Here is a 14,040-nt window from a genome sequence, read left to right as displayed (position 1 = left end):
TTTGAGCGAACACCTTGAACGTATTTTATGAAAAGACTGTTTAACATTCTTGTCTGCAACGATATGTTCTTGAACGGTTATAAAAACGTTTGCCTAACTCCCTCCTGAAACTTAAAGGCAGAATGTTGTTAAACGGTTCTAATGACGTTATCCAACCCGGTTAAGAATCTTATAGTCAAGAGGTCTTATGACATGTTCAACAAACGTTTTCTATGCAAGAAGGACGTGCGCACTATGGTACATTGGGTGGCCAAGTTTCAAAAAAGTGACCTTCTCCAAATATTTTTTGGTATTTTTTTCTCGAAAGTAAACATTCTAACTAAGAAAAATCCAAATTTTCAAAGCTCTAAGTTTGTTCATTACGGAGATACGCAAGCTGAAAGTCAAAAAATGGAGTAAAAAACTAGCGTTTATCGTAAAAAAGGCTGATTGTTTAATTTTAACATCGCTCAGCCATTTTAAATATTTTATTAGGACAATTATACATCGTTGGAAAGGTAATGAGATAAGCTTTGAAACTATTCATAGATAAAATGTTGTTTCCAAACCAAAAACTGAAGTTTTCATCGAATAACTGAAGCATTTTTTTGACAAAACTTTTTTTTGTGTTTGTTAATCGAGTACTTTTTTTACTAACCGATGCTAAACATGAAACTAAGATCACTTGAAAGATTGGATCATAATCTAACATTGCTGAAATTTCCAGCCTGCGATTTTTTGCGTTTTCGGAGATATGCCATTTTGAACATTTAGGTTTTATCAAAATTTGCTGCAATCTACATATGCGCCCGTTTATTCATTTGCTTTGCTACCTACGTGGGCATCGTCGCTTCAAAAATCAATACCTGGTTTCAAGAATTGGAATTTTCTGTTGCCTATATTTAAAATTGAGTACCTAAGTCAAAATAAGGTATTCGTTCCGAAGTTTCTCAAGCGAAACTGGAGAATCTCAGTTTGATACCGAAAAAAGTAGAAAAAGACTATTAATAATAAACAATCAACTATTGAAAAACATGAAAAGTCATAAAAATGGACGTATATCATTTCAATACCATACAATTACCCAAATTTGTATGAAAAAAACATTTAAAAAGCAAAAAAAAATATTTGGCCGCCAGTTTGTATGGCGATGGCCCGTAGTGGTGCGCTGGTAAAACTTAATTAAACCACGCACATTTCTAACAGATTAAGAGATGTTCAACAACAGAAAAACGTGCGCTTTTTCTAGCGTTCAAGAGTTCTCAGGGACGTTGGGAAAACATAGTAAACGAGTTCAACAAGCAGTTCGGAAATCTTTTGGCGAACAAAGTGTGCTACTTGAATTCAGTGAATTTTCTGGCAACAACCTGAATTGAAAATTTCAGGTATAAATGGTGTAAAAATTATTTTAAAAAAAATCACATTCGCTGAAAAGTCAAACTTAATTGTTATTTTTGGTAAAGAAAAGAAGGCCGTTTCGTCATTCGAGAATAACAAGTTTAAGGTAAAACGGGACTCCAGTTCGTGTCCAAATTATGTTATTCAATTTCTGACAGGACACACAGAAACAGAACAGAACTTCTTAAGTGATGGCATTTTGATGGTGCTTCCAAAAACATTTACTAACAAACCATTTTTTAATTTTTTGAAACGTTTCACCTAAGACATGTCAATTTGAAATACGTACGAAAATACAAAAACTAATAGCTTAAATATGACCTCTAAACTACTCTAAAGTGATTCAGAATTTTTAAAACCAAGATGGTGGTGATGAAATATTGAAAAAATGCATTTTGCATTTTAAAAGGCAATCAACTACTTCAAATCAAACCATCCACATTAACGACCCCCGGGTCTTCTGTGGTCTCTATTGCAAGTTTCTGCTCGAACCTAGGAGTCCGAAGGCTTGAATGGGGAGAGCACCCAAACCTCTTTTTACTCCAAGGAACCTTCCACCCCAGTGTTTGAACTGACGACCTTTGGATTGCGAGTCCAACCGCCGCCAGCGATTCCACCGGAGTAGGCTTGGTTTGGTGTGTTGTTTGTACTTATGGCATGGAGACAACTCCTACACCTGGAATGACTTAACGGCCTAACAACCAAGGCCGGGACCGACATTTTACTTCCTCATCCGATGGAAGGTTGCAGCAGATGGGAATCGAACCCAGAATCATCCGCTTACAAAGCGGACAGCGTAACCATTCGGCCACGCACTGCCACTCTACTACTTAAAATTTACTAAAAAGGGTTTACAAAACTCGAGTTTAATGTTATTAAAAAAATACAAGCACGAAAAAAAATCATTAGTGATTCGATTATCTGAAGTCCCAAACAAACCTTCAGATAATCTCAACTTCGGATAATCGAGTCTGAACTTCAATTTGTTTTGTTGAGATTCTGAAAGGATTATTCCTGATTGGCCTTGTTTGTTTAAGAAAACAAAAATCTTGTTTCAGAAAACAAAAAAATCTTGTTTCAGAATGCAGCAATCAAAAAATGATTTCCCCAGGGGGTTATTTAGGAGCGTTTACTCATTATTTCTAGACCAAAAATTCAGAATTATCATTGCAGCAATTAGCGCATTAAAAATTATTTAAATTAAAATTAAAAGACGACATAGGGTTCAGCATCTAATTCCTTCGTGCCTCTGCCCAGTCACGAAATATTCTAGCAGAGCTGGTTCTGCCAGAATCCTGCTAGAACGGTGGAACAATTCTGCTAGAATGCTGTAAGAATATCCAGCTCTGTGAGAACTCTGCTAGAATCATGCTAAAACGTCGTGACTGGGTGATGTCGGCCTATCAGCATTTTGACACAGCGTTTTCAACTGAAATCGAATGATTAACTGCTCAATAGGAAGTGAGCAAGCAAGTTTCTATAAAAAATGTTAGGAAATAAATTGTTTAAATTGTGAAAATCAGTAATTTTGATGGAGTTAGGTGATAACTGTTTTTCTATCCAACCTTAAGTGACAATCAGCGTAAAATTAGTGTACAATATTTAAAAAAAGATAATCTGAGATAGAAAATTGAAATTTAAAGAAAAAGCTTTCGGGACAACAATTATTACCGTCATCTGGGGCGAATTAGGACAGCTATTATAGCTATGTTACTGTACAATATTTGTAATTTTTTATTGGTTTCGGATAGATCAGACACAGATCAACAAAAAGAGTGCATCGATTTCCAAATTTAATGCTTTTAAGGGCTCTAAAACCTGCTGTCCCTATTCAGACTGTAGTCCCGATTCGTCCCAGATGACGGTAATCTAAAACCAAATTTTTTGCTCGTGCGGTGTTCATTCATAATTTATAAAAAAAAAATCACGCTCGCAAATAGTTCAATTTATTTCATTTTCAAGTGGTTTTTAATCTCCAACAATGTCTGTCTATTCTCCAACTGCAGCCGTTCCATCCACTCTAGCCGGCGTCCCTGACTGAGTTGCTCCTCGTGAATTGCGTCTATTTTGCTAACGATACCTTGCAAAACTGAACTCAAATCTACGGCGGCGGTGGTGGTTTCCTCCCGATTGGGTTGTTGCTGTTGTTGTTGTTGTGGTGGTTCTTCAACCTCCTGTGTTTGCTCTAGTTGTACTTCATCATCCGTAACGGGAGCTTCCTGTTCGAGCTTCAGTCTTTTTGCAGGTTGTTCCTCTTTAGAGCATTGTTCCGGTGGTTTCTCTAGCTTTTGGGGAGATTTTTCTACCTTCAAAGAACTGTACTCAATCGTGTCGATTGGTTCGTTTTCTTCCAGCGCTTCAACTTCACCCTGCACCTCGCTGTCAGGCTCGTGACCAAGTTCTTCAATTTGTTCATTTATTTCAGCTGTGGCTTCGTTGGTGGATTTATCTTCGGTATTTGAGTTAACCTGCTGTGAGTACTCCACAATTTGTCTGATCTTCGCGTAGAAAGCACCTTGCTGACTCTGACTGTTGACGTACGTTTTGTACAGAAAGTTCCACTTGCTCTGACAGTGCCGAGCCGATGCCGTGTAACCTCCTTCTGCGAGCAGCTTATCCGAAACGCACTGCCACATATCTGATTCGGAATCGAAAGGTTCGGAAACGGAAGCGTGAAAGGTGCTCTCGAAAATATCCAGGAACGTTAGAATCTCATCGCGTTTCCAGATCTTGGGTGTCAATCGTTGAGTTGGCTGTTGAAAGCGATAAGCGGGTTGTAACACAAATTATTATTTCAAAAACTTCAGTTCTTACTTGTGGAGTAGCACTCATTGTAACGAACTAGCTGGGAACGTTCAGTTGAATGCTAGTGCTTTACGAAATTCTATAATGAACACAAACAACCTACTCGAATGCTGAACCAAAACAAACAAGACGCGCTACGCAGAAAACGCTTCTGCTAGAATACCGCCCAGTTCTACCTATTTGGACGCCATCTTGAAGCACATATTTTCGGAAAACTTGTATTTCACCTTAACCGCTCGAGTAATTTTGAAACCCTACATTGCAATCCGTATTTCTCAATCGAAATAAATTGAGTTCTTTGGAACATGGTAAAAAAGATTTATTCTTATAATTCATTAAAAAATATATGATTCTATATCAACCCGGCATCTTTTGCCATGCTATAGAAAGCGGAAGATTTGTTCAGCAGTAGCTCACTTGGCGCTGCAAACTCCTCGATTCGACCTTTGTTCAAAACTATCACTTTGTCCGAATCCATGATGGTATTGAGACGATGAGCTATCGTTAATACGGTACAATGACTAAACTCGGTACGAATTGTTCTCTGAAAGAAATAAAAAATAAAACCAGTGTCGATCAAAGTACATTCAACACTTTTCGTACCTGGATGAGATCGTCCGTCTCCAAATCCACGGCAGCAGTAGCCTCATCCAGAATGAGAATCTGAGTCTTGCCCAACAACGCTCTGGCCAAACATATCAACTGCCGTTGGCCAACGGACAAGTTTTCACCACCTTCACTGACCTCGTGGTTGATACCAGCTGGTAACCCTTTTACAAACGCCTTCAAATGGGCATGCTCCAGCGTCTTCCAAATGTCCTCGTCCGAGTGCGCATTCAGAGGATCTAAATTAAGACGCATCGTGCCGGAGAACAGCACCGGGTCCTGCGGGATGATAGTTAGACGCGATCGCAGCTCGTGCAGTCCCAGCTGGGAAATGTCCTGCCCGTCGATGATGATCTTTCCCCCGGCGGACTCGATGATCCGGAACAGCGCCAGTGTCAAGCTGGACTTGCCCGCTCCAGTCCGACCAACAATTCCAACCTTCTCGCCGCCTTCAACCGTGAACGAGATTCCCTTCAGCACCAGGTCCAACCCCTCGCGGTACCGCACCTGGAAGTCCTGGAATTCTACCCGTCCCTGTTCCGGCCAATCCCGAGACAGAGTACTATTCTGCAACTCCCACGCGGCTTCCGGCTTGGTCTCTCCATACTCCTTGATCCGTTCCACAGCTACAATGTTCGTCTCCAGCTCCGAAGTCACACGCACCAACCAGTTCAACGTTTGGGTAATTTGCAATGCGTACAAAATCGACAATCCAACCATGCCCGGATTCATCGTTTCCCTACCCCAAACGGCAAACAGCGCTACGAACAGCACTATGAAATTACCCAATCCCTCCATGCGGATGGCCAACCAGCGATTCGCGATCATGCTCGGGAACTTACAAACCTGGTTGAAGTCTACACGAGCCTCCGATAGGCCAATGAATCTGTCCTGAACTCCGTACGCACGGATCGTCTGCGTTCCCTGAATAGTTTCACCAAAGTGTGAGTAAATCGGCGATCGTGACACGGACTCCAGCCGCCTCAGTTGCCGCGACGTAGCCACAAACACTCGCTGCACCAGGTAGTACAGGATGCCGATGGGGATGATCGCCGCGGTGAAGATCGGTATTGTGAAGATGATCACTGCTAGGGTTGCTATCAACTAGAATTAGGGAAAGGTTTACGAAATGCTGTAAGCTACATGTGAGCCAAACTTACCTCAAATACGTAGTAGAACAAAGCGCTAACGCTCTGAGGCAGCGTGTTATCGAGTACATCGATGTCCTTTGAGAAACGGGACAGTATCCGTCCGGTAGGAGTTGTATCGAAGAAGGACAGCGGAAGACGTAGTATCGAGGACAGCAGATGGTTGTGAAGATATACGGCGGCTTTCCAAGCTCCCAAAAGTGGGATCAAATCGCAAAGAAATGATGAGATTGCTGGAAATGATTTGTGTTAACTTTTGTTGTAAATGACTAGTTGGAAATATTACCATGACCAATTCCAAGCGTGCCGTAAACCGAGAGATACTTATCCCGAACACTTGTGTCATTGTTCTGATCCATTGACCACTCTGAGAGCCACAAGTTGGAACCCACGGAGAACGATTGGTAGAGAAGACTAAAAATCACTGTAGTTACGGAAAAGCTTATCCCAATACTCTTCATGTAGTGATTGTAGACACTCCATTTAACCTGCAATGTTAAATCATGTAGCGAACAACGGATTTCTCACTAGAATTTTCATAACGTACATTGCCTATCTCGGCTTTTTCTTCCTCAATCAATCTTTCATTCGGTACATTATCCAAGTCCAACTTGGATTTTCTAGTACTGGTAATACTCTCGGTTTCCGAGATCTGTCTGGAGAATGATTTGTGCGTTGATCCTGCATCGGACGTGCTTTCAGTTCTCGACTGTCGGCTAATCGCTCTTACTAGTTTAGCTCTCAATTCTTCATTACCCACGCTGGTCTCCAACTGTGCTTTGATATCATCGATATTCTCGGACTCTTGGTTTACGTTCTGTAAGTGCTGTAGCAAGAACTCCGCAAAGGCACCCTTCTTATCCAGAAGTTCCTGATACGAGCCGGATTCGTCAATTTTTCCATCCTTGACCACATAAATGTTATCCGTGAACGGCAAGTACGTAATACCATGAGTAACCAACAGTCGGGTCTTCTTCGCCAGCAAACCATTCTCTCCAATAACCTGCTCAAAGATGTGCTTTCCAACGTGCGAATCAACCGCGCTCAGCGGGTCGTCCAAGAAGTAGATATCCGCATCGTTATAAACCGCTCGAGCCAGCGAAACTCGTTGCTTTTGTCCACCAGACAGATTGATACCCTTCTCCCCAATTTCAGTCTGGTCACCGCCGGGAAGCATCTCCAGGTCTGGCTTCAGCGCACAAGCCGCAATTATCTTCTGGTATCGTTTGTTGTCCATCGGCTTCCCGAACAGGATATTATCCCGCAGAGTGGCGTTCTGAATCCACGCTTGCTGGCTAACGTAAGCGATCGTTCCAACGGTGTTAACCCGCCCGGAGAGCTTGTCCATTTCTCCGAGAAACGCGGACAGTATGGAGCTCTTACCGGAACCAACGGTTCCCACAATCGCAGCGAGCTCGTTCTTTCCCACCTGGATGTTGATGTCCTGCAGTGTAGTCTCATCGTCTCCCCATGAAAAGTTGCCATTCTCGATAAGCAGCGGGCTCGACTCTTTCCGATCGTGCTGCACGTTGTCCGGGTTCAGCTCGTCGTGGTTCAAGTATTTGTTAATGCGATTGATTGATACATAAGTCTGAGAATGAAAAAAAATCAGTAATACGTTCTGATATTGGGTTTAGATCAACTAACTTGCACAAGATGAGTTACCAAGAATGGTAACCACGATAGTGGATTCCGCAAAATCGCAAACAAAGCCAACGAAACGAACGCAGTTGTAGCATCCAGAACATTGTTCTCATCCATCAATACGTAAGTCGCAAATGTAACCAGTGTAACCTACATATAAAGTACCAGGAATGCATTAGCATGAAAATATTCTTCTTATTCTTTGCAGCATTACCAAAAATGGTGTTGTCGTCCACATGAACGATGTCCACGAGTTGAGGTACATTGCCGATTTGAGCACCTTTGCCTCTTTGTCCCGGATCTGCCGTATCTTCTTCTCAAAGCTTGGTTCCCAGGCGTACAGCTTAAGAACCTTGATCCCGCATAGAATTTCGTTCATATCACGAACTCGGTCATCCTTATATTTCATCTCTTTGAGGTCCAAGTTTTTCAAACGATTCGCCAGATACGCGTTTAGTGGCATCACCACAACCATTACAGCCAGTCCAGCAAAGACGGCCGGCCCTAGTAGCTCCCAGAGAAAGAACAACGATAGTCCGATCTGCAACGGTACACTCCATGCTGCACACAGGTACTGCATCAAGTCCGTGAACCGCTGTGCATCTACAGCCATCAAATTAACGACCTCTCCGACCGTTGATTCCTTCTTGGCACTGCTCGATACAACCAAAGCCTTGCGGTAGATGGCACTAACCAGGGCCGTTCGAATTCGTAACCCAATGCCAAACATGTAAACCATACATTGATGGGATAGAACAGTCTGGGTAATGGCTACCAGGAAGAGTAAAACGGCGTATAAAATTCCTTTCCAAAGTGGTTCACTGCTGTCGACAAAATCGATTATCAATCGTAAGATCTGCGGTGACATGAAGGTCAGAACATCCTGCACGAGGTGAAGGAAGCTGCCAAACGCAAACGGAACACCGTACGCTCGAATCAAAGGTGTTACAATCGATGCAACCTTCTTCGTTTTCGAAGACTTGCTCAGTCCTCTACTTTTCAAAGTTTTCTCCACCGTTTGCTTCCAATATCCATCAAACAATGGAAAGTTCACTCTTGAAGAATTCTCCCACTTGATGTCCCAAAGATCTTCATTCTCCAGGGGCTTCTTGTACCCCTTCCAAAGAAATCGATCAAACCAGCTGAACAGCAGTCGCGAGGGAAATGAAGCCGACAGCTCGGGACACTCCTTGTCCGTGACTTCATACTCCATCACCCTGGCTCGTTCGTCGACAAAGAAGTTCAACACGAACAAGACGCAGTAACAACAGAAGGAGATCATGAAACTGACAAACTGGTACTCAGCCCACGGATCCGACTCGGAGCGATTCAAGTGGGCTCGGATTTCCGTTCGACAGCGAGGAATACTGCAGATAACTAGCAGGGACCAGAACAGGAACAGCACTCCAGATGTTCGCATCCCGTAGAATTTGTTGAGATACACTAGGGCAGCAACGTAGATCTGAAATAAACGACAGATTATTTATAGAGAAACAGGCGGCAGAAAAAATGAAAAAAAAACTTACAAATGTAGCTAATTTAATGATAGGGATGTAAATATAAACGGGAGCATCAGGACCCCCAGTTGAGATTGCCTTTGCCAGGTCACTAACGGTCACAGCCACCAGGATCGCGAGAAGGACCATTTTGAGCACATTCAGCACGTTCCAGGGCACGTTACGGTTTCCGCTTGCCCGGAGGTAACTCAGCTCGATTATGGAGAACGCCCACAGGAAGCCACACGGGACCCAGACTAGGACCGTCTGCTCGAAGCACGGTGTCAGCTCCGGGTCGGTGGTGTTCCATGTTAGGTTGTAATCCTATTGGTGAAGGAAGAAACAATGCATTGCTTGAGGTCTTGCGCATCTTCTCGCTTCGCGCCATCAAGTAACTTCTTGGCTTTTTCTTATCCTTCTTCTTCTGCTAAGTGGAGAAAGGGAAAAATTTACTGTTTTTTGTTTGTTTGTTCTGTGTGTTGTTCAAACTGATTTTCGATGGATTTTTTTTTGTACTTCACTATGGCTGAAAATGCTGTGTGCCTCTTTGTTTCTGAACGCAATGGTTAACGGTCATCAATATCTTTTCTCAATTATAAATTCTGAGATTTTCATGGGTTTTGAGTGAAGAAAAGCCGAGAAAAAAAGTTTACCCAATGAGATATGTTTGGAGCCGAGCCTCTTAGCCTAGTGGTAACGCTTCTGCCTCGTAAGCGGTAGATCGGGGTTCAAATCCCGGCTCGGACCAACACAACTGATGATCTTTTTCGTTCTGGATTCGATTGCTTAGTAAAGGGAAGGTATCATCACAAGCTGGCCAACCTGATAGCGAAAAAGGCAATGGCGCGACAACGAGGGTTCGCGCGAAAACGAACACGAGAGCGCGGCAAAGGCAAAGGCAAGCGCGCAGACATTCGGCAAGAGGATCGGAAATAGAGAAAGTTTTCTGAACTTCCGCGTGTTTTATCTGTCCGAAAAATAGTCCTACAAATCCGCGAGTGTTTACAGTACGCTCGATCGAAGAAAAGTTCTCCTCGCCCAGTTTACCGTTGCCTACGCCGCAACAGGACCTTATCATGACACTTTAGGGAGGCGACCTATGAAATGTTAACGTCAACCTAAACATTGTTGTGTTAAGAAATAACCACTGAATCCGCTTTGTACATGCGACCCCGATACTCTTCATGGGTCATGGACAGCGATGGCATAATCATCATCAAAAGAAAATCTCTGGACGTTCATCAAGAGAAAAAAAATCCGAAGGGAGCATGGCTCTCCTCTCTCGCGCACGAAAGATCGGTAAGAGAATTGAAAAAAATCATTATCTTGATTATTCGGCGGAACATCTTTTTCACTACTACACTTGCAAGTGTAACGTCGCACGTCGAAAAATTACCTGTCACATTTTTTAGATGGGTAATGTGAGTAAACAAAGTGAAATAAATATTATTAAGTGGTGCTGACAAGGAAATTCACAAAAAATCATCAGCAGATTGATTTTCATGGAGAATTTTGGGAGCGATTTTCCATCCCTGACTCATGGGAAAAATTTACTTTTTTTATATGTTCTCTTCTTACTCGAAAACTTGACTAATTTTTAAAATACGTTTTTTAGATTAAATTTTTCTTTGAATTTTCACACTTTTTTTTATATTATAAATAATAAGAGAAAAAAATATGAAATCAAGAAATGACAGTAGATCAGTAAAATTTAATGCATACAATAATAATGAAAGTAATGAAAATCACGATATTGCTAGAAAAATTGATGTTTTATTGAACAACCATGCCTAAATGTACTTGAGTTCATTTTAATGTAATAACAACATCAAGTTTCTTTCAAATGTTTGGTAACACGTCAACAATTTTGCATATAACTTTCAAATTCCCGGGAAATTGGAAATCTCGAAAACCGTCACCCTCTGATCATGAGCTATCGCACGGCGTGGCTGGAGCAAAATATTTTAATCAGCGACACCCCATTGCAGATTTATGCGTGAAATGTTGTGTTTTACCGGCTTGAATCAGAATCTGTATAAATCAAAACATACTATCGTTAAAAATTGCGTTTTTCAAAATTTTAAGGTTTTTTTTTGTACGGATTTTAAACTGACATTGCCTTATAGGTGGATTGATCCTTAAGGAATGTTTGTTCTAGCAGATTAGTAGAGAAATCTCTTACCTTTTAATCCCTTTTGAAACTTGTAAGCACGTTTTGATTGTTATTTTAACACAATCATATTTAGGCTGATTTTTGAGTGATAGATAAGGTCAAACGAGGTTCGTTTTAAAAATAATTGTCTTTGAAGTGGAATATCTTTTGAAAATCAAAACGCATTTTCAAAGTTCAAAAGGCGTTTTAAAGTTAAGAGATTTCTCTACTAATCTGTTCAAACAAATATTTTTGCAAAGATCGATCCACCTATAAGGCAAAGTCAGTTAAAAATCCGTACCAAAAATAAAAACCCTTAAAATTTTGAAGAACGAAATTTTCACCGACAGGATATTTTGATTTATACAGATTCATATAGATCTAGGTTTTTTTTCGCAATTCGCAATTTTCAGTGTATGAACGGGCCTTGACCGATCTTATGCACTAGGTTCCCGACGAACACGCACTGCCCTTACACCTACATCTCACCCTTGCTCTGAGTCAGTACGAGCAACACGCTAGAACACGCTTTGAGTGTTCGTGCCAGGCATGCACACCTTCTTTTCCGGTTACGCATTTTAACTCGGCCGGGGGTGGTACATTACGTAGGGTTTGATGTAAGTATAAGCGCCTAACGATTTAAAGTGTGCCTAACAACTTTCATTAAAGCAAAAACTGTATTATTTTTAGTTTGAATTCAAAAACTAATTGTTATTTACTGTGTATTGTTTTCTCTCCCATTTGTTGAGTCGTATTTATCTGTTGCTATTTCTCCTGTCGCGGTGTTTTGTTACAATATTTTGGCCCTAAGCATTTTAAAAAAGTTTTTCAAAAGTACAATAGTAATATTTGTGATAATCCTTTAATAATTCCATAAATTGAGTAAGGGCTCGAACCTCACTTGCTTAAGAAAAAGGTAAAGTTTCAAAACAATGGACAGTGAAGGAAACATACTATGTAAAGATTCAATAGTAAAAGAAAGATAGTAATTTATGAAGTAGATAAAGAAATTAACAATAGTCAATAAATTGAGGTAACGAGCAAGCTCAGATTGTATTGAGGGCAATTTACAGGGATGATGAGAAATTATTCAATAGATAAATAAAGAAAAGGCACATGATAAACAAAATTGACATTGCTGCCAAATTAAGGGAAAGCAGACAGTTTGTTACAGCAGCATCAATTAGTAAAATAGAGTGGAAAAGCGTTGAGAAATAAGAGAATCAAAGGAGTAAAATCGAAATCAAATGGAGGATAGTAAACAGAAGCCGCGTTAGCAAATCAGTGAAACAAAATAAACAGAAGATAGGTGGTAGCTGAGAATGAAGAGAAGAGAAACCCCGTTGTGCGATGTTTCAGGTACATCCACAGCAGTTGACTCAACATACTGCGAATCAAAACAATACCGTCTACAATCACAAATTACTTCCCTTTCCCACATTGACGCGCCCCTTTCTTCTAGCCGTCTCTACTCTGACCCTCGCGGGTCAAAGGTTTACGAGTCGTTTCCACAGGCCACCAGCTAGGTTACACCTTGTCATCATGATGACTAAACCAAGCCAACGTGGAGGTAAGAAAATAGGACACTTGCAAGGAACCAGAGCCATGCTGTTTTGTCCAAACAGCACTACGGATGTAGTTGGGCTCCTTCCGGGATGTTCCTCGCCTGGGTGTTGTCAACAGACGAGTATCATCAGTATCATGCACCCTTGGCCTGCATATAGATCTAGGTTTTTTTCTTTAAATTTATTTTTCCTAAAAGAGCACTCAGCTAGTAAAATCTAAACTTAGAAACATGTACCCTCCCTGTAAAAGCTTATGAATTGATCTCAGTTGAAAGGTTCTCCAAATCTCTGAATTGCAAATGTAACATCCTGAAACAGAACTGTTAAATTCTAATAAACACCAATTGAAAATTGAAATTTATACAGATTCTGATTCAGATTATAAATATTATACTTTCAAAAAACTAAAAAGATAATAACTAATTCCAATATAATTTTTTAATTTGAACAATGGTAAATCAGTTAAAAACTCTGAATTTATTTATTTTATTGCGTTAAAGGACCATTTCATTCAAGGTACGTTCCGGTCCGGAAATCTCAGATGTAAACAAACAGCTCATTTGATATATCTTGCGTACTCAACACCTCACCGACCACTAGCCCATTATTTCATAACCTTGCACGGATGAGTGCTGGCACTAGTAAAATAATTGCACTATGCTGGATGATTACCAGTGTGATTGAAATCATTCAGCGCGATAGAACGGGTGGTGCATCACGCACACGTGGTTCCCTTTTGTTCTTCTTTGTCACTTGCCACATGTTTCGTTCTTTTCGTGGAAAGTGTTCACTTCGTTACATTAAGAATTAATCAATATTTATTACTTATTTATATAGTGCTTCGACGTAGAAACGCATAATGAGAAGGATGTTTGAGTTCAGGTAAAACGAATGAGTCACACAGTAGATACGAAGAAAACAAACTGTTTTCTATTTATAAACTGATATTTACATTCTAAGATCACTGCCCATCCAATTGATCACCGTGGAAAACAAAACTCACCCAAAATTCACTGCCACAAAACTCGTTCATAGAGAAACAGTTGTCACCTTATCAGCCGCTGGTCGCGCAATGCCGGCACTGTCAACACAATGGCTAGAATATGTACTCCAGGCTCGTCGTCGGGGATTTATCTAACCTGATGAAATAGTGCAGTCACAGACAAACAGACGTGAATCATGGAGCATTTTTATCAGAAATCCATCAAGCAATCCTCACCAGAGCCAACCGCTGAAAATGCAAGCAA

At 41.0% G+C, this 14,040-nt stretch overlaps 2 protein-coding genes across 3 annotated transcripts; both read right to left on the bottom strand.

Moving 5' to 3' along the window:
- Positions 1-3,301: 3,301 nt before the first annotated feature.
- Positions 3,302-4,307, bottom strand: LOC6044564. 2 transcript variants are annotated; one of them, XM_038258135.1, is made up of 2 exons: positions 4,192-4,307; positions 3,302-4,130 (listed from the first exon to the last, which is right to left on the bottom strand). In XM_038258135.1, the coding sequence occupies exons 1-2, from the start codon at positions 4,207-4,209 to the stop codon at positions 3,324-3,326; spliced, it is 825 nt and encodes a 274-aa protein (XP_038114063.1). In that variant the 5' UTR covers positions 4,210-4,307; the 3' UTR covers positions 3,302-3,323. The 2 variants fall into 2 exon arrangements, with proteins under 2 accessions (XP_038114063.1, XP_001862063.2); XM_001862028.2 differs by having other exon boundaries at positions 3,302-4,121; positions 4,192-4,268.
- Positions 4,308-4,484: 177 nt separating this feature from the next.
- LOC6044563 (multidrug resistance-associated protein 1) lies at positions 4,485-13,900 on the bottom strand. The gene is made up of 9 exons (XM_038252803.1): positions 13,797-13,900; positions 9,107-9,400; positions 7,795-9,042; positions 7,584-7,730; positions 6,484-7,527; positions 6,223-6,424; positions 5,949-6,169; positions 4,786-5,892; positions 4,485-4,726 (listed from the first exon to the last, which is right to left on the bottom strand). Exons 1-9 carry the CDS (start codon positions 13,824-13,826, stop codon positions 4,535-4,537), a joined length of 4,485 nt encoding a protein of 1,494 aa, XP_038108731.1. The 5' UTR covers positions 13,827-13,900; the 3' UTR covers positions 4,485-4,534.
- Positions 13,901-14,040: the final 140 nt, after the last annotated feature.

Source organism: Culex quinquefasciatus, chromosome 2, assembly GCF_015732765.1.
Source record: "Culex quinquefasciatus strain JHB chromosome 2, VPISU_Cqui_1.0_pri_paternal, whole genome shotgun sequence".
Lineage (NCBI taxonomy): Eukaryota > Metazoa > Arthropoda > Insecta > Diptera > Culicidae > Culex > Culex quinquefasciatus.
This window is presented reverse-complemented; position numbering and strand designations above follow the sequence as displayed.